Here is a 26,875-nt window from a genome sequence, read left to right as displayed (position 1 = left end):
CAGAAATATGTCAGATGGTTTTGCTTAGGTCTAGTTTTCTTTTTTATAAAACAAAAACCAAAACCTGTGTTTCTCTTCTTCAGATTACCAAACACTTTCCAGTCCTTCTCTTTCTTTACCCTTCCATGGCATACCTAAAAGTCCCTCCTGGGTGACAGTGTTCCTCAGCCTCCTTCATCATCCTCCTGCTCTTCCTCGAGTCTCCTGTGCTGGTCCCTTCCTTGGACTTTCCCTTCGATGGTGGTGGTTCTCAGAGTTCCCTCTGAAAAACTCAGTTCTTTTCATTTGTGTGTCTTCTTTGGAAATCTCATCTCTTGCTACAACTTCAAAAGCAATCTACAAAATTGGTGATAAACCACAAAAGTACATCTTTACCCCTTACTTTTTTTATGGGGTTTCAAATTTTTGCTGCTTCGTTGGAATTTCTGCCTGTTTCTCTCAAACAATTCATGTTGAAAATGTCCCAAATGCAACTGAACCTCAAAATGTGTTCCTCCCTCTGTGTCCCATTTTCTGTTATTAGCCCTACCATTAGCTCCCTTCTTAATCAAAGATAGAAGTCTGAAATACTCACCTGGTGGCAAAGTCTTGCTGATTTCTCCTTCTAGACTCTCTTGACTATGGGTCCTCTCTCATATACAGCTTACGTCAGGCTTTCAGCACCTATGGCTGGACTGTTTATTGTCTGTCCTCATTAAACGCAAGGATTGTCTTTCTAAAATATTGATTTACTTATGTAACATTCTTGTTTAACTTAAACCTCTTCATAAACACCATCAATAACTTCAGGAAAAAAAAACCCAAAGTTCTAGGGAAGACTCTCAGTATTCAAAACATGGCTAACGAGCTAAGCTTATCTTCATCAGTGTCCCAGCCATTCTGGGACCCTTTCCATTCTTCCACTGTGCCGTATTTTCAGATACATTCACCCGTGCTGTCTTTTGCTCTCGTCTTTGTTTCCTATTAGTCTAATGCGAACTCTGTGCCACTTAAGCACAGTGATTAGTTCAAGACACCAGGCCTAAGTCAATCAGTACATTCCTAGCTAGAGGAATCATTCAAAATTTAGCATGTGACTCAATTCAGGACATTAGAAGAAAAAGGAAGATTGGCTGGGTGCTCCTGGGAAAAAGGTTCTCTTCTTCTTAGAAGAGAGTCACTGGAAGAGTCACCATTTCTTCCACTACATGTCCCAAAGGTCTAGCCCAGGACCAGTGTAACCGTTTTGCTCCCATCAGGGAAGGTGGCCTGAAGAATGAAGTCAAAGCACAGAGGAGGGCATAGGTGAGATCTCAGAGAAACTGAGCAAGAGACTTTCACAAAACAGTCCCAAAGTCCTTGCCATTTCTGGAGTGCCAGGTATGCAAGCTATTCCTTTTCTGGTTTATGTTAGTTCGAATCAATCTTTCGATTGTAGAACAAAAGCCTCCAAACTGATAAATAAGGTTTGGGTTTTTTTTTTTAAATTCAGGGGGAAATGAAGCAGAAGCATATTAGGTATGCAGGGCATGACGAAATGAATTCTCATTAAGACTGCCTTTTCCGGAGTTCCTGTCATGGCTTAGAGGTGATGAATCCGACTAACATCCATGAGGACGCGTGTTCGATCCTTGGCCTCAATCATTAGGTTTAGGATCCTGCAGCGCCTTGAGCTGTGGTGTACATTGCAGATGCGGCTTGAATCTGACATAGCTGTGACTGTGGTGTAAGCTGGCAGCTGTAGCTCCAATGTGACCCCTAGCCTGGGAACTTCCATACACTGCAGATGTGCCCCTAAAAAGACAAAAAAAAAAAAAAAAAAAAAAAAAGAAAGACTACCTTTTCCCCTGAAAAGACTTGTCACCAGTAGTTAGGCACATTTGTTTGTACCTACCTCGGCAACAGATGCTTTATGTTTGTGGAAATACTACTTCCAAGTCCTATTGTGACATATGTCTTAAAGAACTAATATTACGAAGAACTAAATGCATACATCCTTTTTTTTTTTTTTTTTTTTTTTTTGTCTTTTTGCCATTTCTTGGGCCACTCCCGCAGCATATGGAGGTTCCCAGGCTAGGGGTCCAGTCGCAGCTGTAGCCTCTGGCCTACGCCAGAGCCACAGCAACACGGGATCCGAGCCGAATCTGCAACCTACACCACAGCTCACGGCAACGCCGGATCTTAACCCACTGAGCAAGGGCAGGGATCGAACCCACAACCTCATGGTTCCTAGTCGGATACATCCTTCTTAACAGAGGTGTTAATGCTAAATTTAAATTGGTGGATAAATATTGGGGAAAACTAAATTGAAATTTACATTTTGATTAGTTAAAAAAACAAATTTTTAAATTTTTAAAATTTGAGGGGAGTCTAGCCCAAAATAAATGAAAGGTATTCTTGTTTTTCATGTAGAATTCTTAAATACTTTACTGAGAGCCTCTTATATATAATTATTTTGAAGCTAACCTTTTAAAGTTCTTATTTAATTTTTTAAGGAGAATTGTGAAATGTAGAGTTTTTATAAAATAAAATATTTAATTCAAAACCCATGTGTTCTTCTATGTTCCAGAAGTTTTCTTTCCCTTAAAAATGTCAAACATCTTTCAGTCTACTCTTTTTGTTGTCAGGAAGGATATTTGGAAATAGAGCACAAAGAAATTCCTTCTTATGAAAGGAAATTCCTGAAAATAAGAGTTAATGCTGAAATGAAGGACTTAAGATTCCTAATTTTAAGAATTTGAATTAATCCTGGGCTCCATAAGTGCCTTGATTGTTGGTATAACTTTAGACGTAAGGAGATCAGAAGGCAAGTTTGGTCCTTCACTTTTGTAATCCTTGCTGCTTTGTTGTGTGCCATTCTTTTTTTTTTTTTATCTTCCTTATCTACAGGTGATTATCAATTTATTTGGTAAAGTATAGTTATTCTAGTTTCCTTTCTCTTCTGAATCCACATTCAGTTTTATTAAGATGCTGTGCACTAAGATAGCAACACAAGATGCAACAGATCCTAATTTTGCACATATGGTTTCATTTTGTTGCATTAAGTGTGATGGTAACTCTTTCACCACATTATATATTTGCTCTCATGTAACCAGTTCATGTTAAAATTCTGATCTCACTTGGGGAATTGGTGGATTATGATTTGGATGTACCACTGTGCCTTCAGTGGCTGTTAAGCCTTTAATGAAGATATTATTTCAGCTAATGTCTGATCTGGTAACTTTTTTTATAAGAACATTCCAAGAAGACACAAGCATAAAGTTATTTCCTGATACAGCTTTTAGACAAGAACAACATCAGAATAAATGGTAGAAAAAAGAATGAATAGAAGAATAGAGAAAATTCAAGAAATGCTTGTCAACTATTTTTTTTTAATTATGGGCTTTAAAATTTATTTCCTTGTGTTTACAATTAAAATGTAATTTTCCTTGTTTTTTTATTGATAATTTAAATACACACGCACATCTAACAAGATCCAAAATGAAACTAAAAGCTCAGGTTTACTTTTCAGTGATCATCTCTGTTTATGGCTTTTGTTCCCTGTATTCACTGGTCTTGGCTAGCTCTGTTCCTTAAAAAGGACAGTTAACTCCTAGGCATCTGTGGCTGGATTTTCCTCACAATGGCTCATTTCCTTTTAAATGTATTAGCAAGTAGCTCCCAGTGTACCTAATTGTAGCTTTGTTTGACTTTCCACCTCTCTCTGATTATTGAACTAGAAGCAAAGTACACTAAAGCTTATATAAATGGCCGGGTTTTCTGGTTTGATGAAAGTTTAAAAGAAAGCAGACCTTTCATTAATGTGAAAGGGAGGAGACTAGTCCCAACATTTAGTAAGCTGAGTGAATAAGTGCAGGGAGGTACAACAGGAAAACTGGACTCTTCCCAAAGCCACCCAGATTTGCCCTTTGCCATTTTTCTGTATTATTTTAGATTTAAAGTTAATTCCCAGAATGTCAAATACACCCATATTCAGCTGGAAGTACAAAAACCTATCCTGATGCCAACTAGAAAAAAAAAAGTGTTTGCCATCCTCCGTTGGTTCAAATAATTAATGTGAAAATCAGCTATAAATTTTCAGGTATAGTTATTTCTTGTTTTAAAATGTCATCCCTGCATGTTGTTTTTTCTAAAGTCTGTAGTAGGATAATTCCCTAATTGATGTAGAATGGAAACTAAAACATTGACATCTTTACTTATTTCCAATTTAAATTGCATTTGGGGGAAAAAAAAAAAGATATAGAGTTTTGCTTTAGTTGGCCTTGTTTTACTGCCATGGGAGTTTCCTTTCATCTCAGTTCCCATAGACATGTGTGAGAAATTCCTTAGGGCCTGAAACAAGAGTATCTTCAGGGTTATATGATCTGACCTAATCAACCATGAGTGCTCTCATACTCTTTTAAAAAAATGCCTTTTAAAAGCTATTTAATGAAGGTCATTCTCAGTCGTCTTCTCCTTCTTCCCCTGATTAGACATTGATGAGTGCAGCATCATTCCTGGAATATGTGAAGCTGGCGAGTGTTCCAACACCGTGGGAAGCTTTTTTTGCGTTTGTCCACGTGGATTTGTAACCTCAACAGATGGCTCTCGGTGCATCGGTAAGCCTCCTAGTTTTGAAGGCACAATACACTGCTTCTTTATAAGGACAGAACAGCCCAAGCAGGTATGGAAATGGCAACAATTATAAGACCATTGAGAAAGTGGCTGAAAGAGTTGTTGAAAATAACTGGTACCACTATTGAGGGAACGATCGACCAGGTGCCCTTTACAAACTTCATTTTCAGAAGCCACCTGGGTTTGTTTCTGGTGTCAGAGTCATTTTTGAAATGAAGAAAAGACTTCCTCAAGACATTGCTCTTGCCAAATGGTAACAGACACAAAGGCTAAGAAAGACTTTTTAAAATATACTCTAGGAGACAAAATGTAGTAATTAGAGATTATTTTGTCGCTGTGAATCATGGATGTACTCGCTATCGTATTTACTTAGCACGTGTTTCTTCTAGTGAAAATAGCTATTACAAAAAAGAAATCGAGCTTTCAGTGACTATAAAGCCGGGAGATCCCAGCTGGGGGGTGGGGGCGTCGTGGGATATCATTGTTCTCCCAGCCCTTTGACTCTCCCCTGAAGTCCCTCAATAAAATGGATTTATCCTCCCCCCCCAAAGAAAGAAATCAACACCTTTAATTTTGTGTTTTAAGCATTTTGAAATTAAAGCCAAATATATTTGTAGGCACTCTTTCGATTAGAAAGATAAGATGGTACTCTCAGTCATATGTGGTCATCTATTTTTGAGCAAGCCTTAGGCTTTAGGAGCCCTCAAGATTGTTATAGTACAGGAATTATGGAAATAAACCAGCATAAAAAGACTAGAGTTGCTTGGTTCACTAGAGGATGACCATATGGGCAATGACTATCTCCCGTTGTCACCAGGAGGGTTGTGACCAACTCACTGCCAGGGACTTTTTAGATCCAGTTGATGTTCAGGTGAACTAGATCATTCAATGAGATGGAAATAATAGAGAGTTCAGGGTGTAAGTTAGAAGTCCTAGGCCACCAGTTAAAAGGCCTGAATTCACATAATGAAAAGGATTGATGGGCCAGACACTGTGCTATGACCATGCAGTGGTGGACATGAGAGATAGAGGTCCTGCCTTTAGGATACTATGTTGTCATCATAAATAATAGCAGAAAAGTAGCAACAGTGGTTAAAGAAGAAACAGTGGTAACTATAGTAAAATTGACAGCTACCATTTTTTTTTTAATGATTTTTATTTTTTCCATTTTAGTTGGTTTAGAGTGTTCTGTCAGTTTTCTACTGTACAGCAAAGTGCCCCAGTGACACACACACACACATACACGGTCTTTTTCTCACATTATCCTCCATCATGCTCCATCACAGGTGACTAGATATGGTTCCCAGTGCTACACAGCAGGATCTCATTGCTTATTCATTCCAAAGGAAATAGTTTGCATCTATTAACCCTATATTCCTACATACCACACGTAAGGCACTGCACATCTACGTCATCTTATTATCACAGAGCAGTGGGGCCTTTGGTAAGCTAATGACTTCTTTGTACTTCAGTTTCTTCTAGTAAATGTTCAGTAAAATATTCTTTATTACTACTACTATAATTATTATTAGAAGGAGGAGGTATAGGAGAGAATTATGGTGTAATCCTTATAATATCCCTGTGTGGTAGGCGTAAGTATTTAGATTTATAGGTGAAGGAATTGAGGTTTAGAGAGGTTAAGTGACAGTGTTTCATGGCCGATAAATGGAGCCCGGATTTGAATCCAGGTCTATCTGTATCTGTGTCACTCTGGCCCTGTACTATCTCCTTATCTACTTTAAGGTGGCTGGAGACATCAACGTCTTTAGCATGAGTGCTGCTGACAGTCTGCTTTAAAAAGGAAGGCAACCATTGAAGCCTCCCTTTCTCACTGTAGAATTATGAGATTTGAATGACAAGTATTTGTTCCTTATGAGTGAACCAGAGCTCTCTCTTACATTAGGTGAAATAATATAGAAATGTTAATTCTATAAAACTGAGCAAATTAACTATTTTTAGGGTCAGTGTTGCCAACTGGCTCATTGCTTCATAAGTCTGATTCACTTAATGTGATTTAACAGCTATGAGAATTGAAAATTAGTAGAACTGGCTACAGGTGGTTCAGTTTTCCTAAACTGTACAAGGAAATAATGTGCATACACACGAAAACACACAGTCAGCTTGAAACAGTCATGAGCCAAAGCCAAGGGAAATGTCACTTTGGGAGTCATTATTGGACATTATTGGCTGGATGCCATGGACCTTGGCTTCAGGAAACTTCTATTCTAGAATATGGCTAGAAAAAAAAATGTGGCTAGCGAAGTAAGTGAGATTGTTACTGTAAGGTTCTAAAAATGCCAAATAAGATTCATGTATTTTATTTGGTAGACAATGCGGAGTAATTGAAGGCCTTTGACAATGATTTGTACAACCAGACAAACTAGTCGGAAGACAGAAGTTGCTATTAACAAATGTTAGTATTTTCTATCAGATTTCTAAGTTATTTCTTTATCTCTAATTTTTTAAGTTTCTAAACTTGTCTTTAGTCGAACAACACATACTTTTTTTTTTTACATTAAGAAGACATATCTTTCATCATATTAATATAAGATCAAGATCCCCAATGATTTATTGAGATTGTTTTCTCCAATGTCACATACTTGGTTTACCATTAAATCATGATAAACTCTATTTCTTGCTTCATTATGTAAAGCTCTAAGCCTTTCCTTAAACTTTCAAAACGCTTTGGGTCCTGACCCAGCCTGTGTTCGGAACTCATCTCTAACTACTTACTGCCTCAGGTTTCTCTCATTGTGCTGCACGAGAACACATCCCGCAATATTTCCTCTGCCGGAAGCATCTGGATTTCCCCTTTCTATGCTCATTAAAACCCAACTCATCCTTTAAGTCCCTAGTTAAATATCACCTTTCCTTATAGCCACCCATACTTAACCTACATTTTCTTCTTGGGTGAGATCAGTCAGCCCTTCTCATAGCATTTTTTTTTTTTTTTTTTTTTTGCCTTCATTTCTGGGTTTATACTTGTACTTTTACTCATTGACCAGACGGTGAGCACCATTTGGTCCTGCCTTATGCAGCCTTCTGGCCCCCGTGCCTTGTAATTTCTTCCATAGAAGTTTTGACTCAATAAATCTCTGAATGAATGGGCAAACCAACAAATGAATGAGTGAGTTGCTATTGAATGTAAGAATTTCCTGTTAGTTAATAAATGCTTTGCATCATTCAGCATCCTGCTGTACATGATATGATGTTACTCATGGTCCCCGGTGCTCAGAAGGTAAGAGATCCTGCCTGAGGTTCAGAGAGCTGAGACACAGGCAGTACTATGTACGCAGGAGCTCCCATGCATGGCAGAATCAATAGCCAGACCCAGGAACAGAGGAAAGCCCTTACCGAGGTGGAGAATGACATTCCAAGATTTTAAAACCAATGTTAAAATTACATAAGCAGCATAAAAAATTTCTGAATAAATGTTTCATTTGTGTTTTCCATAAATGAAAAATCAGTAGTGTTTTCCACATATGAAAAATTAAATCTAGCATTTTAATATGAAAGAGATCTTTGATTTTTTCAAGTCTGAGTCTATTTTCTTAGATTGAATTTATTTACGATTGAATTAAATATGTCATAGGTATTTCCATGCTGTTTATTTTGTAACCATATATACTAACAATAATGAGTTGGATGAACTCAAAACTTTTTCTTGAGTAGGAAACTGCATGTTATCTGTAGCTTTATTCTAAGAGTGGCGCATACTGAATGCTGCCCTAATTCCTTATTGTGGTTGATCAAAACATCCTGAGTCTATACAACATTACAAAGCATCAATAAACTGCCTTTTTCTTTTATGTGTAGGAAATGGCTTCATATGGCAGGAGAGTATGGCGGCAGGAGAGTATGGCCGGGTGTTTTAATTATAAAATAAGATAGTTTCCCCATTTCATTTTATGCTAAATTTTCCATCAGGTTTTTAAAATATCCAGGAAACAGCTTTCTTTTTTTTAACAAAGAGTGCTGACATATGTCACTTCTTAAAAGAATTAAACCATACCTAGTAATTTTTTTCTTAGAAGCGTTTTTGTAGCACAATCTAATGACCCTTATGTAATTTGTAATTCAGTGTGATTGTAATATCCATGCATTATTAATACCTAATTTTCACACTGCCGTATGGGCAAGAAGAGTGACTGGCAGTCAACAATGAGTCAATAATGAGTTGACAAGTAGCAGTGAGCAAACTCTGTAGGCAAGTTCATGTGCCAGCTACTGTTGTTGTGTACACAGAACTGGAGGGATCCAACAGCAGGGACTGGAAAGTGCCAGTCAGCAGCAAGTGAAGTTCAGAAAATGAGAGTGAGCATTTAGAAATCCTTAAAGTAATGCATTTCCTTGAGCTTTGCAAGTTTTAGTGCACAGTATTGCCATGGAGTAATCCTGAGAAAACAAAACCCAAAAACATCATGTGAAAAATAAAGAGAAAGTTTGAGCAGTGAGTAGTTGATTGCTGAATAATTTCCTAGCACATACATGCTGTAAGTCTAAAAGAAAGGCCTGATTATTGTAGTTAAAATTCTCAATGAAATGAGCACTGATGTCGACTTCGCTAGTTGGATGGAAGCTAAACAAAGGAGTAAGGCCACGCTGAGCAAGGAGAAGGGTATAGTAGCACTGCAGATAGATGCTTGCAGTGAGTGGGCAGGGGAGATGGTGAGAAGAATGTGTTTGGAAAGGAGCGCTGGGTAAGAAGGTTGTTGGAGATAGAACAGGAAGAAGAGGTTAATATGAAGATTCCATTTCTTTTTTTTTTTAATTTTATTTTTTATTTTATTTATTTTTGTTGTTGTTGTTGTTGTTGCTATTTCTTGGGCCACTCCCACGACATATGGAGGTTCCCAGGCTAGGGGTCGAATCGGAGCTGTAGCCACCGGCCTATGCCAGAGCCACAGCAACTCGGGATCCGAGCCGCGTCTGCAACCTACACCACAGCTCACGGCAACGCCGGATCGTTAACCCACTGAGCAAGGGCAGGGATCGAACCCGCAACCTCATGGTTCCCAGTCGGATTCGTTAACCACTGCGCCACGACGGGAACTCGCGAAGATTCCATTTCTGAGGTTCTTACCTGTCATGCGAAGGAGTTTCAGATCTTGAAGACAGTGAGAGCTCATCAAGATTTGGGGGGAAGGACAGAGACAAAAATCAGTGGGGGAAAAAAACTGTTTAAAAGGAATGAGGAAGATCTTCAGATTAGGTATAGAGTGATGGTCTGGATCAGCCATTCTGCACCACTCTCGGTGGTATGGGTCTTGATTACATGTGTGTGCATTTGCAACACTTGCTTGAAGGATAGCCCCAAACTCCCAAAAATGTTTAACTGAAGGGAGAAGGGGAGAGAGAGATGGAGTGGTATACTGAATAGTGTCTTAGTTTTAACCACAAAATCCTATAAAAGGTGACTGGTGGAACAAGGACAGTTGTTTTAATTAAGAAGGAATGTCCTAGAAAGAGAAGGTTAGACAGTGAGGAAGAAAATCTTCACTGTTTTAAAGGAAGAAGTAAACTAGGGAGCCACAGTGGTTCACTTTCTTGCCTTGTTTCTCCTAGTCCTAGATAGTCTCACATACTGGAAACAGGAAAACAACATGAAAGTATTTTAAGAATAGCAGGAATCTGCAGAATTAATCAGGTGGAACTCAGATTGGTACCAGACACTCAGAAAGGTGTGTGCTGGCCTCCAGCATCAGAGGATGAGTCTGAGATAATGGTTTCTATTTACTGAACATCTACTATAGCTAGTCTTCTGACCAGAGCTAACCTCATTGGTGTTTTCTGGCTGACCCCTTCATTTTTAATGAGCACAGCTTATTCAGCAGGAGACATTTTTCTCAAGGTACAACCCCCCCAACTTCTACCAAGTTTTCATCACATTGTATAATTAACCATTAGTTCTCTTAAATCAAGTTTAGACTAAATGTCAAACCATGAAACAAACTCTGATAAGAGTACCATTATTTGGTTTGAAGATAGATTTATATTTTAATCAGAAGAGATGAATTGCTTCCTCATTCTCAGCACGGCTTTAAATAAGACTTAATGTAAACCTTCTTCTGGGAGTGTGCTGAGGGTGATAGGAGATTATTAAGGGAATAGACGTGTTTTCATTACTCACGACATAACAGTCCTGCAGTTAAACATATATCAGGCATTAGAAGGATTTGTCCTAATGATATAATAAATATGCTTCATCTGCCTTTGTTCCTAGTAACTCCCTGTTTCAAGGGACCACGTGCCTTACTGTAGGGTGCCTCTTTTTAGTCTTCCACGGGATGCATTTCCAACATAATACTTTCTGAGAACCATGTGATTCAGATATCCAAAGGAGAGGATGTAGCTTTCAGCCACTGTTTTGCTTTTGAAAGGTATTTTTGGAGGGACCTTAACTGTAAGGCATCACAATACATTGTGTCTGTGTCTCATCCTGATATGTTTTTGACAAAAAGGATTGGAAGTAGGTTGTTTGCCTCTTCAGTATTCTTAGAACAGACTAATCATAGAATTTATGAAAAAAAGTTATGATACGCTTTCTAGTCCTCTCTTTCTGCCCCTTTACCCTCTCAGCAATGACATTCTTTCCTCCAGGACCTCTCTTAGGCCTGTCCAGAGGTTTCCACACTGTGTAGGACAGTAGTTAATTGGTTATTGAATTTGAAAACCCCTCTTTAACATCAGAAATGTTTTCAGAGCCACACATGATAAGTAAATATCTTGGAGAAAATACATAATGAGAAAAACCGCTAGATAATTCGTAATGATTTTAAATGAATTTATATTCTGGTAGTCACAATGGAATCTCCATAAATGGGAATTAGAGTAGTGGCTACATGTTACGAGGCACTTTTTCATTCGCATTGCAATGTTCAGTATTGGTATAGATTTGTGAACTCCTCATAGTACCATTGCAGACTCCCCACATCTGGGACTGGTACAGATTTTTAATGAGCCCCTACTCAGTTTTTTTACATATTATCGTATTTCTAGTGTGTGTTGTATTTGGCCCATGAGTTGTTTAGAAGTCTAAGAGGGTTCCCTGGATTTGCCGGAGTAGGTGAGCCACACGTCCTACTCCTCCTCCCACCACCTTCTCCTCCCCTGAGGGTTCCCTGATTTGCAGTCTTTTATGTGGTCTTGAAAAAGATGTGTTTTCTCCAGTCGTTGGATAGATATATTCAGTTATCTCTACTGTTCAGATTTGCTCTAGAGCTACTGAATTTTGTCTACTGTGTCTATCGATTTACTGAAAGGGTCGTATAAATGTTCCACTCTGATAATAGATTTCTCAGTTTCTCTATGTGGCTCTTTAAGTTTGTTTTATGTATTTTTGATGGTATGTGATAAGGTGATGAATGTTTCCTATTTTCTATTTTAGTGTTCTATTTTCCTGGTGAATTAAACCTTTTTTTTAAGAGAACAAATTTTATTATCATATAGTTGACTTACAAAGTTGCGTTAGTTTCAGGTGTACAACATATTAACTCAGTTATGCATATGCATATATGTGTTCCTTTTCAGATTCTTTTCCCATATAGGTTATTATAGAATATTGAGTAGATTTCCCCCATGCTGTACAGTAGGGTCTTGTTACCTATTTGTTTTCTATAGTGTGTATATATGAACTCTTTTTTGATGTGTCATGACTCTAAAGTTTTGTTGTTTTTTTTTTCCTTCTTGGTCTAAATATTTTCTCTTGGTCTATTTTACATTAACTTGCATCATGTTTTGTGAGTTAGAAAGGAAAGTAAAAATACATGTTGATTGGATATTTTTCCTATCAAGCTTTCTGCTTCATTTTAAGTGTGTCTCTTTTAAACACCCTAAATCTAAATTTTGATGGTATCATCCCAAAATATTTGTCTTTTAATTTAATATTTAAATTCATGTGTATTTAATATAATAACTGATATATTTGTTTTTATTTCTGTTATCTCCTTTTTCTTCATATTTATCTTGCTTTTGGATTTATTCAGGTTTCTCTCCTTCCCCACACCCTGTTTTTTTTCCTCTGTTATTTAGAATTTACATACTTATTTTTGTGGCTTCAGTGATTTTCCTAGCTGCTTTAAGATGCATATGTAACTTAAAGCCTGAAATTAATATGTATGTTTACCCACATCTAAACAATAAAAGAGCATTAGAATGGTTGCACATTGATCTCCCCCTCTCAGCTTTAGAAGATCCTAGATGATTGCCACTCCCTGTTTGCAACAAATTCATCATTGCTGTTACTGTTTGGTATTTTAGTGCTTGTCCATGTGTCTAAAAATATTTTCCCTCTTTTTTTCCTTTGTACATTTCAAACCTTCCATTGGAATCCTTTCCTTTCCTTTTTTTTTTTTTTCTTTCTAAAACGGCTCTTCTAAATTTCCTTTAGCAAGAATCTGTAGGTAGAAAATTTTCTCTGTTACTTTTTCCCAAAAATGACCTTAATTTCTCTCTGAAAATATGGTTTCTTGGGGTTCAGGATTTCAGATTGGCAGTTATTTTATCACAGCACACAGAAGACACCATCCCATTGTATTCTAGCATCCACTGACGCTAAGAAGTCAGTGATAGATTTAAACATCATTCCTTAGCAGGTAATCTGTCTTTTCTTTCTAGCTTTTAATATCTTCACTTTTCTTTGTTGTTCTGCAGTTTCACAGTGATGCTGTGAGCTATGGATTTCTTTTTTTTTTTTTTCCCTTTTTGAATTTATTGGACTTCCTAGATCTGAGGTTCTCTTACACATCATTAGAAAGTTGTAAACTTGTATCTGTTGACTATTGCCTCTCCCATCCCCCACCCCTGCTATCTGCTTGTTATATTTTCAAGTACTTTTATTCCATGCAAGTTATCTTTTTACCCTCACCTACATACTTCTCAACCTCTTCCTAACATTTTCCGTCTCTTTTGACTCTGAACTACACTGAAATAATATATTCAGCTATGTCTTCCAGCTCAGTAATTCTCTCTTCATCTACTGTTTATTACAGTCACTAAGCATTTTATTTCCGTTATGATCATTTTTCTTTTATAGAAGTTTCATTGAATTCTTGAAAGTCTGTTCTTTCACTGTTTATGGGCTTGTCTTCCCTGTTCACATTTTTATATTTTTAATTGCCTTAAACAAATTAAATATAATTTATTCATTAATGTTTAATTATTATAATTACTTAAAAACAATTAAATTATTTTCAGAATTGGTCTGACCATTCCAGTGTCTTATATCTGTTATTTATTCAGCTAGTTTTTTTTTTATTGAGCCTTGTTTCTTTGTGTGTTATTTATTTACTTATTTAGTTTGTTGCTGTACTGCTAGCAACTCCTTTTTCTTGGAACTTTATCTGTGGGAATTCTTTGAGATACATGTCAACTTTAAGTCCTCTATTTTATTGGGCTTTTTTTTGAGTTACTTGGCATATCCCCATGTGGAAACCTCTTTATATTATATTCTTCCTTTGAAGTTTTTATGAATACTAATACAGTAATTTTGATATCAAAATTGTGTGTGAGAAATTGTGGTTGTGGTTTAAGATTCTTAGGAAGAATCTTTTTTTTTTTTTTCTTCACCCAGCACTGAGGTGGAAACAGGCAAGTTATTTAGCTGCCCTCCTCTACATCAGCTATATAAGCAGGATATAGCTATTTGAGACTCCTACTTTATGATGGAATTTCCTATTACATTGTGTATTGGAGGGGTGAATCTAGGCTTTTCTTTTTTTTTTTCTTTTTCATAATGATTTTTATTTTTTACATTATAGCTGGTTTACAATGTTCTGTCAATTTTCCACTGTACAGCAAAGTGACACAGCCACAAATACATGTATACATTATTTTTTATCACATTATCATGCTCCATTATAAGTGACTAAATATAGTTCCCAGTGCTATACAGCAGGATCTCATTGCTAACACATTCCAAAGGAAATATTTTGCATCTATTAACCACAAATTCCCAGTCCATCCCACTCCCTCCCCCTTGGCAACCACGAGTCTGTTTTCCATGTCCATGATTCTCCTTTCTGTGGAAAGGTTCATTTGTGCCATGTATTAGATTCCAGATATAAGTGATATCATATGGTATTTGTCTTTCTCTTTAGGACTTACTTCACTCAGGGTGAGAGTCTAGTTCCATCCATGTTGCTGCAAACGGCATTATTTTGTTCTTTTTATGGATGAGTAGTATTCCTTTGTGTATATATAGTACATCTTCTTAATCCAGTCATCTGTTGATGGACATTTAGGTTATCTCCATGTCTTGGCTATTGCGAGTTGTGCTGCAATGAACATGCAGGTGCATGTGTCTTTTTCAAGGAAAGTTTTGTCCAGTTATATGCCCAAGAGTGGAATTGCTGGGTCAATGGTAGTTCTATGTATAGTTTTCTAAGTTACCTTCATACTGTTTTCCATAGTGGTTGTACCAATTTACATTTCCACCAAGTGCAGGAGGGTTCCCTTTTCTCCACACTCTCTCCAGCATTTATTTGTGGATTTATAAATGACGGCCATTCTGACTGGTGTGAGGTGGTACCTCATAATAGTTTTGGTTTACATTTCTCTAATAATCAGTGATGTTGAGCATTTTTTCATGTGCTTGTTGGCCATCTGTATATCTTCTTTGGAGAAATATCTCTTCAGGTATTCTGCCCATTTTTCAATTGGGTTGTTGGCTTTTTTGCTGTTGAGTTGTACAAGTATTTTGTATATTTTAGAGATTAAGCCCTTTTAGTTCCATAGTTTAAAACTAGTTTCTCCCATTCTGCAAGTTGTCTTTTGTAGTTTTTTTTTTTTTTATGGTTTTCTTTGCTGTGCAAAAGCTTGTCAGTTTTATTCAGTCCTATTGGTTTATTTTTGTTTATATTTCCGTTGCTTTGGGAGACTAACCTAAGAAAACATTTGCACCGTTGATGTCAGAGAATATTTTGCCTGTGTTCCCTTCCAGGAGTTTGATGGTGTCTTGTCTTATATTTAAGCCATTTTTAGTTTATTTTTGTGCATAGTGTGACGGTGTGTTCTAGTTTCATTGATTTACATGTGGCTGTCCAGGTTTCCCAGCACCATTTGCTGAAAAGGCTGTCTTTTTCCCATTTTATATTCTTGCTTCCTTTGTTGAAGATTAATTGAATGTAGCTGTCTGGGTTTATTTCTTGGTTCTCTATTCTGTTCCATTGGTCTGTCTGTCTGTTTTGGTACCAATACCGCACTGTCTTAATGACTGTGGCTTTGTAATATTGCCTGAAGTCTGGGAGAGTTATGCCTTCAGCTTGGTTTTTGTTCCTCAGGATTGCTTTGGCAATTCTGAGTCTTTTGTGCTTCCGTATACATTTTTGATTGTTTCTTCTAGTTCTGCGGAAAATGTCATGGGTAATTTGATAGGGATTGCATTGAATCTATAGCTTGCTTTGGGTAGTATGGCCATTTTTACAATATTAATTTTTCTATCCCAGGAACATGGGATATCTTTCCATTTCTTTGCATCTTCATTAATTTCCTTTATTAATGTTTTATAGTTCTCAACCTGTAAGTTTTTCACCTCCTTGCTCAGGTGTATTCCCAGGTATTTGATTTTTTTGGGTGCAATTTTAAAAGGTATTGTATTTTTATATTCCTTTTCTAATATTTCATTGTTAGGATACAGAAATGCAACTGATTTCTGAATGTTAATCTTATATCTGGCTACTGTGCTGAATTTGTTGATCAGTTCAAGTAGTTTTTGGGTTGAGTCCTTAGGGTTTTCTAAATATAGTATCATGTCATCTGTATGTGACAATTTTACCTCTTCCAGTTTGGATACATTTTATTTCTTTTGTGTGTCTGATTGCTGTGGCTAGGTTTTGTTTGTTCTTCTTTTTCTAATTCATTTCGGTGGTGGGTTAAGTTGTTGATCTGAGATTTTCCTTCTTTTTTAAGGAAGGCTTGTACTTCTATGAATTTCCCTCTGAGCACTGCTTTTGTGGCATCCCATAGATTTTGAGTGGTTGTGTTTTCATTATCATTTGTCTCAACCTATTTTTTAATTTCCTGCTTGATTTCCTCATTGACCCATTGGTTTTTTGGTAACATGTTATTTAGTCTCCATGTAGTTAATTTTTTCTCATTTATTTTCCTATGGTTGATTTCTACTTTCATGCTATTTTGGTCAGAGAAGATACTTATATTCTTAAATTTGTTAAGGTTAGCTTTGCACCCCAATATGTGATCAATCCTTGAGAATGTTCCATGTGCACTTGAGAAGAATGTGTTCTGATTTTTTTTTAATGTAATGTCTTGAAAATGTTGATTAAGTCTAACTTTTCTACTGTGTCATTTAGGATCTCTGTTGCCTTAATGATTTTCTGTCTAAAGGATCTGTGCATTGATGTGAGTGGGGTGTTAAAGTCTCCTACTGTTATTGTGTTCCCATCAATTTCTCCTTTTATGTCTGTTAGTATTTGTTGTAGGTATCTGGGTGCTCCTATATTATGGGCATATATATTGATGATTGTAATATCCTCTTCTTGAATGGATCCTTTAACCATTAAATAGTGTCCTTCTTTGTCTTTCTTTATGGCCTTCATTTTAAAGTCTATTTTGTCTGAGGTGAGTATTGCAACTCCTGCTTTCCTGTCTTGTCCATTGGCATGAAATATCTTTTCCCATCACCTCACTTTCAATCTATATGTGTCCTTTTCTCTAAGGTGAGTCTCATGTAGACAGCAGATTGTAGGTTATTGCTTTTTTATCCAATCTGCCACTCTGTATCTTTTGATTGGAGCATTCAGTCCATTGACATTTAAGGTGATTACTGATAGATACATTTTTATTGCCATATTAAACCTTGTTTTCCAGTTGATTCTATGTTTCTCTTTTCTTCTTTTCTGTTTTTGCTTGGATGGTTTCCATTTATTTTATGCTTGAGTACCTTTCTTTTTAGTTTTTATGAATGTAATGTTTGGTTTTGATTTGTGGTTGCCCTGTTTTTTAAGTATGTTAACCCCTTCCTGTATCTACTTGCTTTAGCCTGGTAGTCATATAGGCTCAAACACATTATTTAAAAAACAAAAAGAATCTATATGTTTTACTTTCCTTCCCCACATTCTGTGATTTCAAAGTCTTTTTTTAACATCTTCATGTTTGTCCTTTTGCTCTTCCTTGTGTTTATCATCGCTTTTACAGTAGTGTTTTTTTTTTTTTCCTCCTATTTTAGACGTGTATGCTGGTTTATTTAAGAGATTTCTTTCCAGTTGTGGTATCCTCCATCCTATTTCTTCTTACTTTTTTTGTTTAGAGAAGTCCTTTTAGTATTACTTTTAGAATGGGTTTACTATTGTTGTACTCCTTTAGCTTTTGTTTGTTGGAGAAATTCTTTATTTCCCCTTCTATTTTAAATTATATTCTTGCTGGATAGAATATTCTAGGCTGCAAATTTTTTCCTTTCAGCACTTTAAATATATTTTGCCACTCCCTTCTGGCCTATAGTGTTTCTGTAGAGAAATCAGCTGATAGCCTTATGGGGGTTCCCTTATAATTAACACTTTTTTTTTTCTCTTACTGCCTTTAGAATCCTCTCTTTATCTTTAACTTGCCTTTTTTATTATAATATGTCTTGTGTGGTCCTATTTGGGTTCAACTTGTTTGAGGCCCTCTGTGCTTCCTGTATCTTGGTATCAGTTTCCTTTAGATTTGGAAAGGTTTCGGACATAATTTCTTCAAATATATTTTCAATCCCCTTTTCTTTTTCTTCTCCTTCTGGAATTCCTATTATGCGTAGACTGGCTCGCTTTATATTATCCCATAGATCTCTTATATTGCTTCTGTGTTTTTTCTTTTGGTTTTCTGTCTGCTGTCCCAATTGCGTGATTTCCGTTACTCTATCTTCCACGTCACTGATTCATTCCTCTGCGTTATTCACTCTGCTCTTTAGTGCCTTATCTCAGTTTGCATCTCTGCAAATGAATTTTCTAATGTTTCTGTGTTCCTCCTTATATTTTCTAGTTCTTTTCTGAAGGAATCTGCATTACTGTTCATATCCACTCTTAATTCCTTGATATTCGGCCTTAATTCCTTCAGTATTTTCGCTATCTCCCTTTTGAACTCAGTGTCTCTCAGACTGCAGTGGTCTCTTTCATTGTTTGCTGCTTCATGTGAATTCTTTTTTTTTTAACTGGGTGTGGTCCCTGACCTTCTTCATCTTGCTTATGTTTTTCTTTTTCTGTGAGTTTAGGGAAGTGAAACTGTAGTCTTGAAAGGCTGCTTCTATGAAAGAGTGTAATGTCTTACTCCTCTGCCATCTTGATCCACCCTTAGGCTTTTATTTCTTATGTTCTGACCCCTGTGAAACTATCAGAGGTGAAAATCAAAATCGCCAGTTTTCTAAGAGCCCTAAAACTGAAACCTAGGTATGCGCTTACCTCCTCAGGTTCTTGTTGTCACTTCATTTTGAGACTATTTTTTCCCTTTATCTCATGTCATCTGAAAGATGTATTTTTAAAAATAAATTTTCATACTTTATCCAGGGCGTTTCAGCTGAGAGGGAAACTCAGGGTAGCTAATAAACCTTTCTGCTGGGAATAGAACCTATATTGTTTCATTTAATTTTACCATCAACCCTGTTCCATGGGGAGGAAGAGATAAATACAGTCAGAGAATCAAACAGTTAATAACAATTTGGTGTAAAACTGGATATCCTGGTCAAGGCCATGACTCTTCCTTTTTTTTCTTTTCTTTTTCCAAATTTTGTGGTTTGGCCCTCTCTTTACAGAGTCTTGAAGAGATAAGTACATTCATCCTACCAGGTAGCCCTGAATGTGTTGTGTAACAGTGATTACTGTAAAGAATTTAGGACTTGCTTAGATTAATTTATGTCCTATTCTCGAGGAATGTAGCAATTAAGTAAATCTAGGAATATGATACTTTGAGTTCTTGGAATGAATACCTAAACACTTTTTTCCTGGATCATTCCTTTGTTTTTTGTTTTTTGTCTTTTTGCCTTTTCTAGGGCTGCTCCTGTGGCATATGGAGGTTCCCAGGAAAGGGGTCCAATCGGAGCTGTAGCCACCAGCCTACCCCAGAGCCACAGCAATGCCAGATCTGAGCCACATCTGTGACCTACACCACAGCTCACGGCAACACCAATCTTTAACCCACTGAGCAAGGCCAGGGATCGAACCCACAACCTCATGGTTCCTAGTCAGATTCTGTAACCTCTGAGCCATGATGTAAACTCCCCTCCTGGATCATTCTTAAGAATAGAAACCTACCCATGAAATTATTCCCAGTGACAAGCCTAACCAGGCCCAACTTGTGACGTTTATGAAGCAACTGCAGTACCTTTAAACATGCACGCATGCATCAAATTTAGTACTTTGCTTTTGAACATACTGGGTTTCTTTTGGGGAATGGAAGATGTTCTGATTTGTACATGGAGTACGTTAAAGCCAATTCATTTACTTAATAATAGCATAGAAGCAATCGAGGTACACTTCGGACCATTCAAGGAAATAATATATTTTATTTTGTTTTATTTTATTTTATTTTATTTTATTTTATTTTATTTTTGTCTTTTCAGGGCCACACCCACAGCATATGGAGGTTCCCAGGCTAGGGGTCTAATCGGAGCTGTAGCCACTAGCCTATACCACAGCCGCAGCAACACCAGATCCGAGCCATGTCTGCAACCTACACCACAGCTCATGGCAACACTAGATCCTTAACCCCCTGAGCAAGGCCAGGCATCAAACCCGCAACCCTATGCTTCCTAGTCGGATTCATTTCCGCTGTGCTACAATGGGAATTACTCAAGGAAATAATATATTTTAAATGCCTATACACTGCAAAAAATTTAGGCCTCACCTGATAATAGCATTATTTGTAATTAATAGTTTCATCTTCATTAGTGACATGCAGCTCCTAATTGTTGTAGTATGTCTTTCTTCTTATGGTTACAGACAAAACTTCCTGGAAACATCTTCATAAATATTAAATAATATATAGGGAAACTAAGAGTCACATTTTTTGACCCTCCAAATAAAATCCCAAAGCCCTTCCCCCATGGTCTGTGGGACTCTGCATGCTCTTGCCTCCTGGACCCCTCTGAGCTCAGACCTCCTACTCCCCTTTCTGCCTGCTCTTCTCCAGTCACATTGTTTCCTCATTTTTTACACACATCAAACACCTCTCCTTCCTTCTCTTTGTACTGCTCTTCTTTTAGTAACTGTATGGCTCATGTTCTCACCTTATTAAAGTCTTTGCTTAGATGTCACTATTCTAAAGGAGCTGTTCTGATCAAACCTTTCTACTAGCACATGCATCAGTCTGATATTACTGTGCAACAACCACAGCATCTCAGTTACAAACAACCGTGCACACCTCTGGGTCAGCTGGGTGACTGATTGACCAATCTAGGTTGAGGTTGGTGGTTGCTTTCCCTCAAGCTACCTCTGGGTCTGTCTGTAGGTGGCTTCTCACTGCAGTGTGGACTCATGTCTGCTTCATGTCTTTCATTTTTGTGTGCCTGGGATATGGCATGGCATAGGTGCTCAGTAAAGTAAGTAAAGCAATGAATATATGTAATAGGAATTAAAAGAATATGTATTGATTGATTGGTTTTTTTGCTGTTGAATTGTATAAGCCTGATGGGAGGGGGAGGGAGTGGGAGGGATCGGGAGCTTGGGCTTATCAGACACAACCTAGAATAGATTTACAAGGAGATCCTGCTGAATAGCATTGAGAACTATGTCTAGATACTTATGTTGCAACAGAAGAAAGGGTGGGGGAAAAACTGTAATTGCAATGTATACATGTAAGGATAACCTGACCCCCTTGCTGTACAGTGGGAAAATAAAAAAAAAAAAAAGAAAAAAGAATATGTAGATATAATAGAAATTAAGTAAAATAATTCACTTAGCCTCTTAAAACCTGAAATAATTGATGTAAGAACTCAAGGTAATTCTGTCTTGTCCTCTTATTTTATTTTCACATATTTAGATCAGAGAACAGGCACATGTTTCTCGGGCCTGGTGAATGGCCGCTGCGCACAAGAGCTTCCAGGCAGAATGACAAAATCACAATGCTGCTGTGAGCCTGGCCGCTGCTGGGGCGTTGGAACCATTCCTGAAGCCTGTCCTGTCAGAGGCTCTGGTGAGCTGCTGTCTGCTAGTCTCCTCAGGACACAGTGTTAGGAAAATTAGTAACAATAATGTACCTTGGTGTTTTCCTTAAAGACAAGTTATATTTGCATTCCTCTTAGTGTTCATATTCAATATGACTTGGGTGTTTTGTGGGGTTTTTTTTTTGTTGTTGTTGTTGTTGTTGTTGTTGTTGTTTTGTCTTTTTGCTATTTCTTTGGGCTGCTCCCGAGGCATATGGAGGTTCCCAGGCTAGGGGTCCAATCGCAGCTGTAGCCGCCAGCCTATGCCAGAGCCACAGCAACGCGGGATCCGAGCCGCGTCTGCAACCTACACCACAGCTGACAGCAACGCTGGATCCTTAACCCACTGAGCAAGGGCAGGGGCCGAACCCGCAACCTCATGGTTCCTAGTCGGATTCGTTAACCACTGTGCCACGATGGGAACTCCTTGTTTTTTTTTTTGGGGGGGGGGTTGTTTTTATTATATCCAGTTTGTTAATGTTAGAAAAAAAATCCTAAAACCTGATCATGATTGGACTTTAAACAAGTATTTTTGAAAATTATCTTGAATGTCAGTATTTCCATTCAGTTATAAAATCTAATTTGGGAGCTTAAATATCTTTGAATAACAAATTTGGCCTTCATTTATATTTTATTTCAAGAATACCTTCAGTTTATAGTGTCCCAGTCCTTAAAGATATAACCTCTCTTTTCTAATGACTTTTAAGACTAAGAATATAGGGGTAGGAGGAGCCCTCTCATTTGCTTTGCTGTATTAACTGCTGCATAACTGAGGCTTTACCAGGAAGTACTTTAGATGAAGAAAAAGTAGTTCCTCTTATTAATGTAATATGCATAGTAAAGTACAATAAGTGTTTATCACATAAAGGTTATATTGAGAATATGCTACTCTATTGTGTTTATATTATGTTATGAATATTATGAAAAATAAACTTTTTGAAATAGGTTTATAAAGATATGTATCTATATGGACTTTCAGGAAAAAAGTAAGATAACGTTCTTTCTAAATCTCTAAGCCATGAAATACCAAAATTGAGTAGTAAAAAAATTTTTAAAGCAGAGTTAATGCATGGTATAAAATTTTAGAAACTCACCTTTCCACTAGTAATAGATAATAGAAATATTAATACTCATACAGTTACTTGAGTTAAATAGTTTTCATTTTTTCTTTTTCTTCCTTTTTTTTTTTTTTTTTTTTTCAGGGCTATACCTGCTGCATATGGAAGTTCCCAGGCTAGGGGCTGAATGGGAGGTAGAGCTGCTGGCTTAAGCCACAGCCACAGCAGTGCGGGATCCAAGCTGCGTCTGTGACCTACGCTGTAGCTCACTGCAATGCCTGATCCCTGACCCACTGAGCAAGACCGGGGATCAAACCCATGTCATCATGGATACTAGTCAGATTCATTTCTGCTGCACCACAGCAGGAATTCCCAGTTTTCATTTTTTCTTACATGGTGACCTAATTCTGAGAACAGTTAAGGAAGTAAGGCAGTCACTGTATTATTGCTTCTTTTCCCTCAGCTTTGATACTTGGGAAGATAATGAGCAGATTTAAAAGCTTACTAAAAAACTATCTTATGTTAAAATCCACATTAGAAAAAAAAATTACTCTTATTAGTCCTTTAAAGAGAAGAAAAGAGATAAGAAGATATGTAGGTACAGTACTCACAGAGATTTAAGTAAAACCAAGTGTACACAATGAATTACTTAAAAGTTTAATTTGCATCCATTCGACTAAATTTTGTGCATTTAGAATTATACCTTGAATTTTGTGAGTTGCATTTAAGTACATAAAATCCACATGTATATAGATATGATTCTTTGGTTATGCAGCTAAGCTAAAATATGATGTTTAATTTTTTCTGAAAGATCATTATTTTTTCCTGGTCTTGCTAGCATTGAAAATTTTTATCAAAATAATAACTTACTTATTCATTTCTGTATACAGATAACCTAAAATGATTATTATGATATGTAAATTGCCTTTTATACAAAAATCCATCTGTGTTTAACTGAATTTTTTTTTTTTTTAAGAGGAATATCGCAGACTTTGTATGGATGGACTTCCAATAGGAGGAGTTCCAGGGAGTGCTGGTTCCAGACCTGGAGGCGCTGGGGGAAATGGCTTTGCTCCAAGTGGCAATGGCAATGGCTATGGTCCAGGAGGGACAGGCTTCATCCCCATTCCTGGAGGGAATGGCTTTTCTCCTGGTGTTGGGGGAGCTGGTGTAGGGGCCGGGGGACAAGGGCCCATCATCACTGGATTAAGTGAGTGTTCACTTTTTGTGTAGACTCTTTAGTTTTCTGCCTTAAATAATATTGTAATATCTAACTTTTTCCCTAAATGATAGTGTGTGTGTCTACTTGTGTGTCTGTGTGGAGAAACGTATTTTAGGGCTTGAAACAATGTAATAAAATCTTGGGAAAGTATTATTTTTATGCTCTATAAATTTTCTAAATTGGAGAAAAAAATGAGTGACCCAGCTTCTCGCTGAAAATAGACAGCATGGTAATAGTCCTAAGTCCAGATCACACCGTTAAAGAGCACTTTTTTTGGTTCCAGTGTATTTCATTTGGCCATTTGCAGCTGCCCTGATCATACGCACCTTGAATATTTTTCCAGGACTGTTCCTCAGCTGAGATAAACTAAATAAGTCTTGCTCTGTGCCTATACAAATATTATAATGAAATATCTTTATTTTCCTCACCCTTTTTTTGTTGAATAACTTAAGAAATTGAGAACTGTGGGCTTCAAGCCAGAATTGGCATTGGTGTGCTTAACATTTAAGTTCATTCTTTTTAAAATAACTACTCTTGCTAATAATATTTAATGATGTCCTACAGTGTTAGGTTTATTCTTTTTGGCATATTGCCTATTTAGTATATCTGAGTATTCAGCACAGCTATAAGAAAAGAGATGGAAAACATTCAAGTGTAAAGTAGAACATTCCTGAAATTTTAAAAGGACATCATTATGGGCAAAGTTTCCAGATGTATACCTTAACAAATACAGGTTACAACCATGTGTCTACAGAATAGTTGTTAGATCCTCAACATTAAAGTTTTAATAAAACACAAAATAATGTGGACTTTTGATATATAGATGCCTAATTAAAGTACTATTAAATATCCTCTAAAAATCAATTTTAAGAAAAGTTACCCATGTTGGAAAGATGAAATATCATTTGTGCTCTGATTTTTCCCTAGCTATTCTGAACCAGACAATAGATATCTGTAAGCATCACGCCAATCTCTGTTTAAATGGACGCTGCATACCTACTGTTTCTAGCTATCGATGTGAATGCAACATGGGTTACAAGCAGGATGCAAATGGGGATTGCATAGGTAAGCTCATGATTCTTTCATTCTTCCTAGCTTTTTCATAGTTTTTAGACTACAGGAACAAATTGGACTGAATATGATTTTTTTAAAAAGGCTTTTGAAGTAAAGCTAATTTCCAAGCTATCTCTCCTGTGTGCATGCTCTTCCATGTGTTCCCTTAACCTACTGTTGAGCTGCACCACTTCAAGAATTCCCCACCCTTTCTGGCCCTAAATGTTCTGTCTCTCCCTCTTTCCTTCCTTCTTAGCTGAACAACACTGGCTGTATGGTGGCATCACTAAAATGCACAAGAAGGCAGAATTTGGAAGTCTCTTTTGGATCTGAGTTTTAGGCATCTCAGATGCTTAATTATAGAGGTCTAAAGCTAAAAGGGGTGACCAGGACTAGTGTTACAGATTTAGGAACCAATAATATACTTGTGGTTATTAGAACCATGAGGGTGAATGTTGCCAGCCAGGCTGAACAACAGAAAGAGTAAAAACACAGCAGTAGTACTGAAGCTGGAACCCTGTGGACCAGCAACAAGAAAACTTAGTAAATATACTGAAGAAACGGCAAAATAATCTACAAAGTATATGTCACTGAAGCCATGAAAGGGTACACGTTTAAGAGAAAAGGAGCATTGAGTTTTAAGTGTGGCAGATGCAAGAAGGACAAAAACACTTTTGTATTTGGTAATGAAGAGTTTTAATGATCTTTTAGGAGTAGTTTCGGGACCATGAAAATTGAACCTTTTTGAGATTGTTCTTTTATTTATTCATCTTATTAGCAAATGATCCTATATGTATTTCATGATTAGCATAGCCCTAAATACCAGATTTGGGTTCAGGTCTTATGCTGTAAAATATAAATGATAGGAGTTCCTGTCATGGCTCAGGGGTTAACAAACCCAACTAGCATCCGTGAGGATGCAGGTTTGATCCCTGGCCTTGCTCCGTGGATTAAGGATCCGGTGTTGCCGTGAGCTGTGGTGTAGATCACAGATGCGGCCTGGATCCAGCGTTGCTGTGGCTGTGGCATAAGCCACTGGCGGCTTCAGCTCTTATTCAGCCCCTAGCCTGGGAACCTCCATATGCCGTGGGTGCAGCCCTAAGAAGACTATATGTATCGGCCAGGAATATATAGAGATAGGCCAGGAATAGAGAAAATGTAATGGTTTTCCCAAGTAAAATTGAAAACATACACACACTAAGATTATGAAAAAATGTGAGACAAATATGATGTTTTGGAAAAACTGATCACTCTGAAACTATGTACAGGGATACAAAATCAAAATGATTAAATAAGGCTTAGTCCAGGGTCCTTATATACAGGCGCACAGGTTTTGCACTGCATAACTCTCAAGTGTACCATTCGCAAAATCTAAATAAATAACACACCCTAGGCTTATGCACTATATAACCACATATGCATCAGCCAGGGCTTAGCAGATACTACTTGAAGCTTATTTAATGATAGACCAGGTAGTTATTTTTAGAACACCAGGACATACTGATATAGTCTTATATGACTTAAAAGTGATTTTACCACCAAATGATATGTTCGTAAGTATGCAGTATACAGAATATCCCCTCTTGCACATACTTAAACAGTTACAGTCTATCAAATTGTAATTTAATGGACTGTTTTTGTTTTGCTGTTACTATTTGTCATCCATGTGTCACTGTGTAATCCATCAACCAACAAGCAAAAATAGGCCAAAAGTTTCATTTTCTGTGAATTAGCCAAAGACCCCCATTTAGTTCATGTTAGCACCAAGGTACACTTTCTTAGCTAGTAAAACACCTATGCTCTGGGGGAACCACTGGTATAAAC

General features: G+C 37.2%; 1 protein-coding gene across 1 annotated transcript in view; it reads left to right on the top strand.

The window, feature by feature from the left end:
- FBN2 (fibrillin 2) overlaps nucleotides 1-26,875 on the top strand; it is a 219,577-nt gene that overhangs the window by 92,769 nt on the left and 99,933 nt on the right. The window contains 4 exon segments of the mRNA XM_021084720.1: nucleotides 4,452-4,577; nucleotides 21,556-21,708; nucleotides 23,753-23,986; nucleotides 24,926-25,063. Of these exon segments, the coding sequence (XP_020940379.1) occupies nucleotides 4,452-4,577; nucleotides 21,556-21,708; nucleotides 23,753-23,986; nucleotides 24,926-25,063 (651 nt within the window).

This window comes from Sus scrofa, chromosome 2, assembly GCF_000003025.6.
Source record: "Sus scrofa isolate TJ Tabasco breed Duroc chromosome 2, Sscrofa11.1, whole genome shotgun sequence".
NCBI classification, from domain to species: Eukaryota; Metazoa; Chordata; class Mammalia; order Artiodactyla; family Suidae; genus Sus; species Sus scrofa.
The sequence above is the reverse complement of the archived record's forward strand: the minus strand, read 5'-3'. Positions and strand labels throughout refer to the sequence as shown.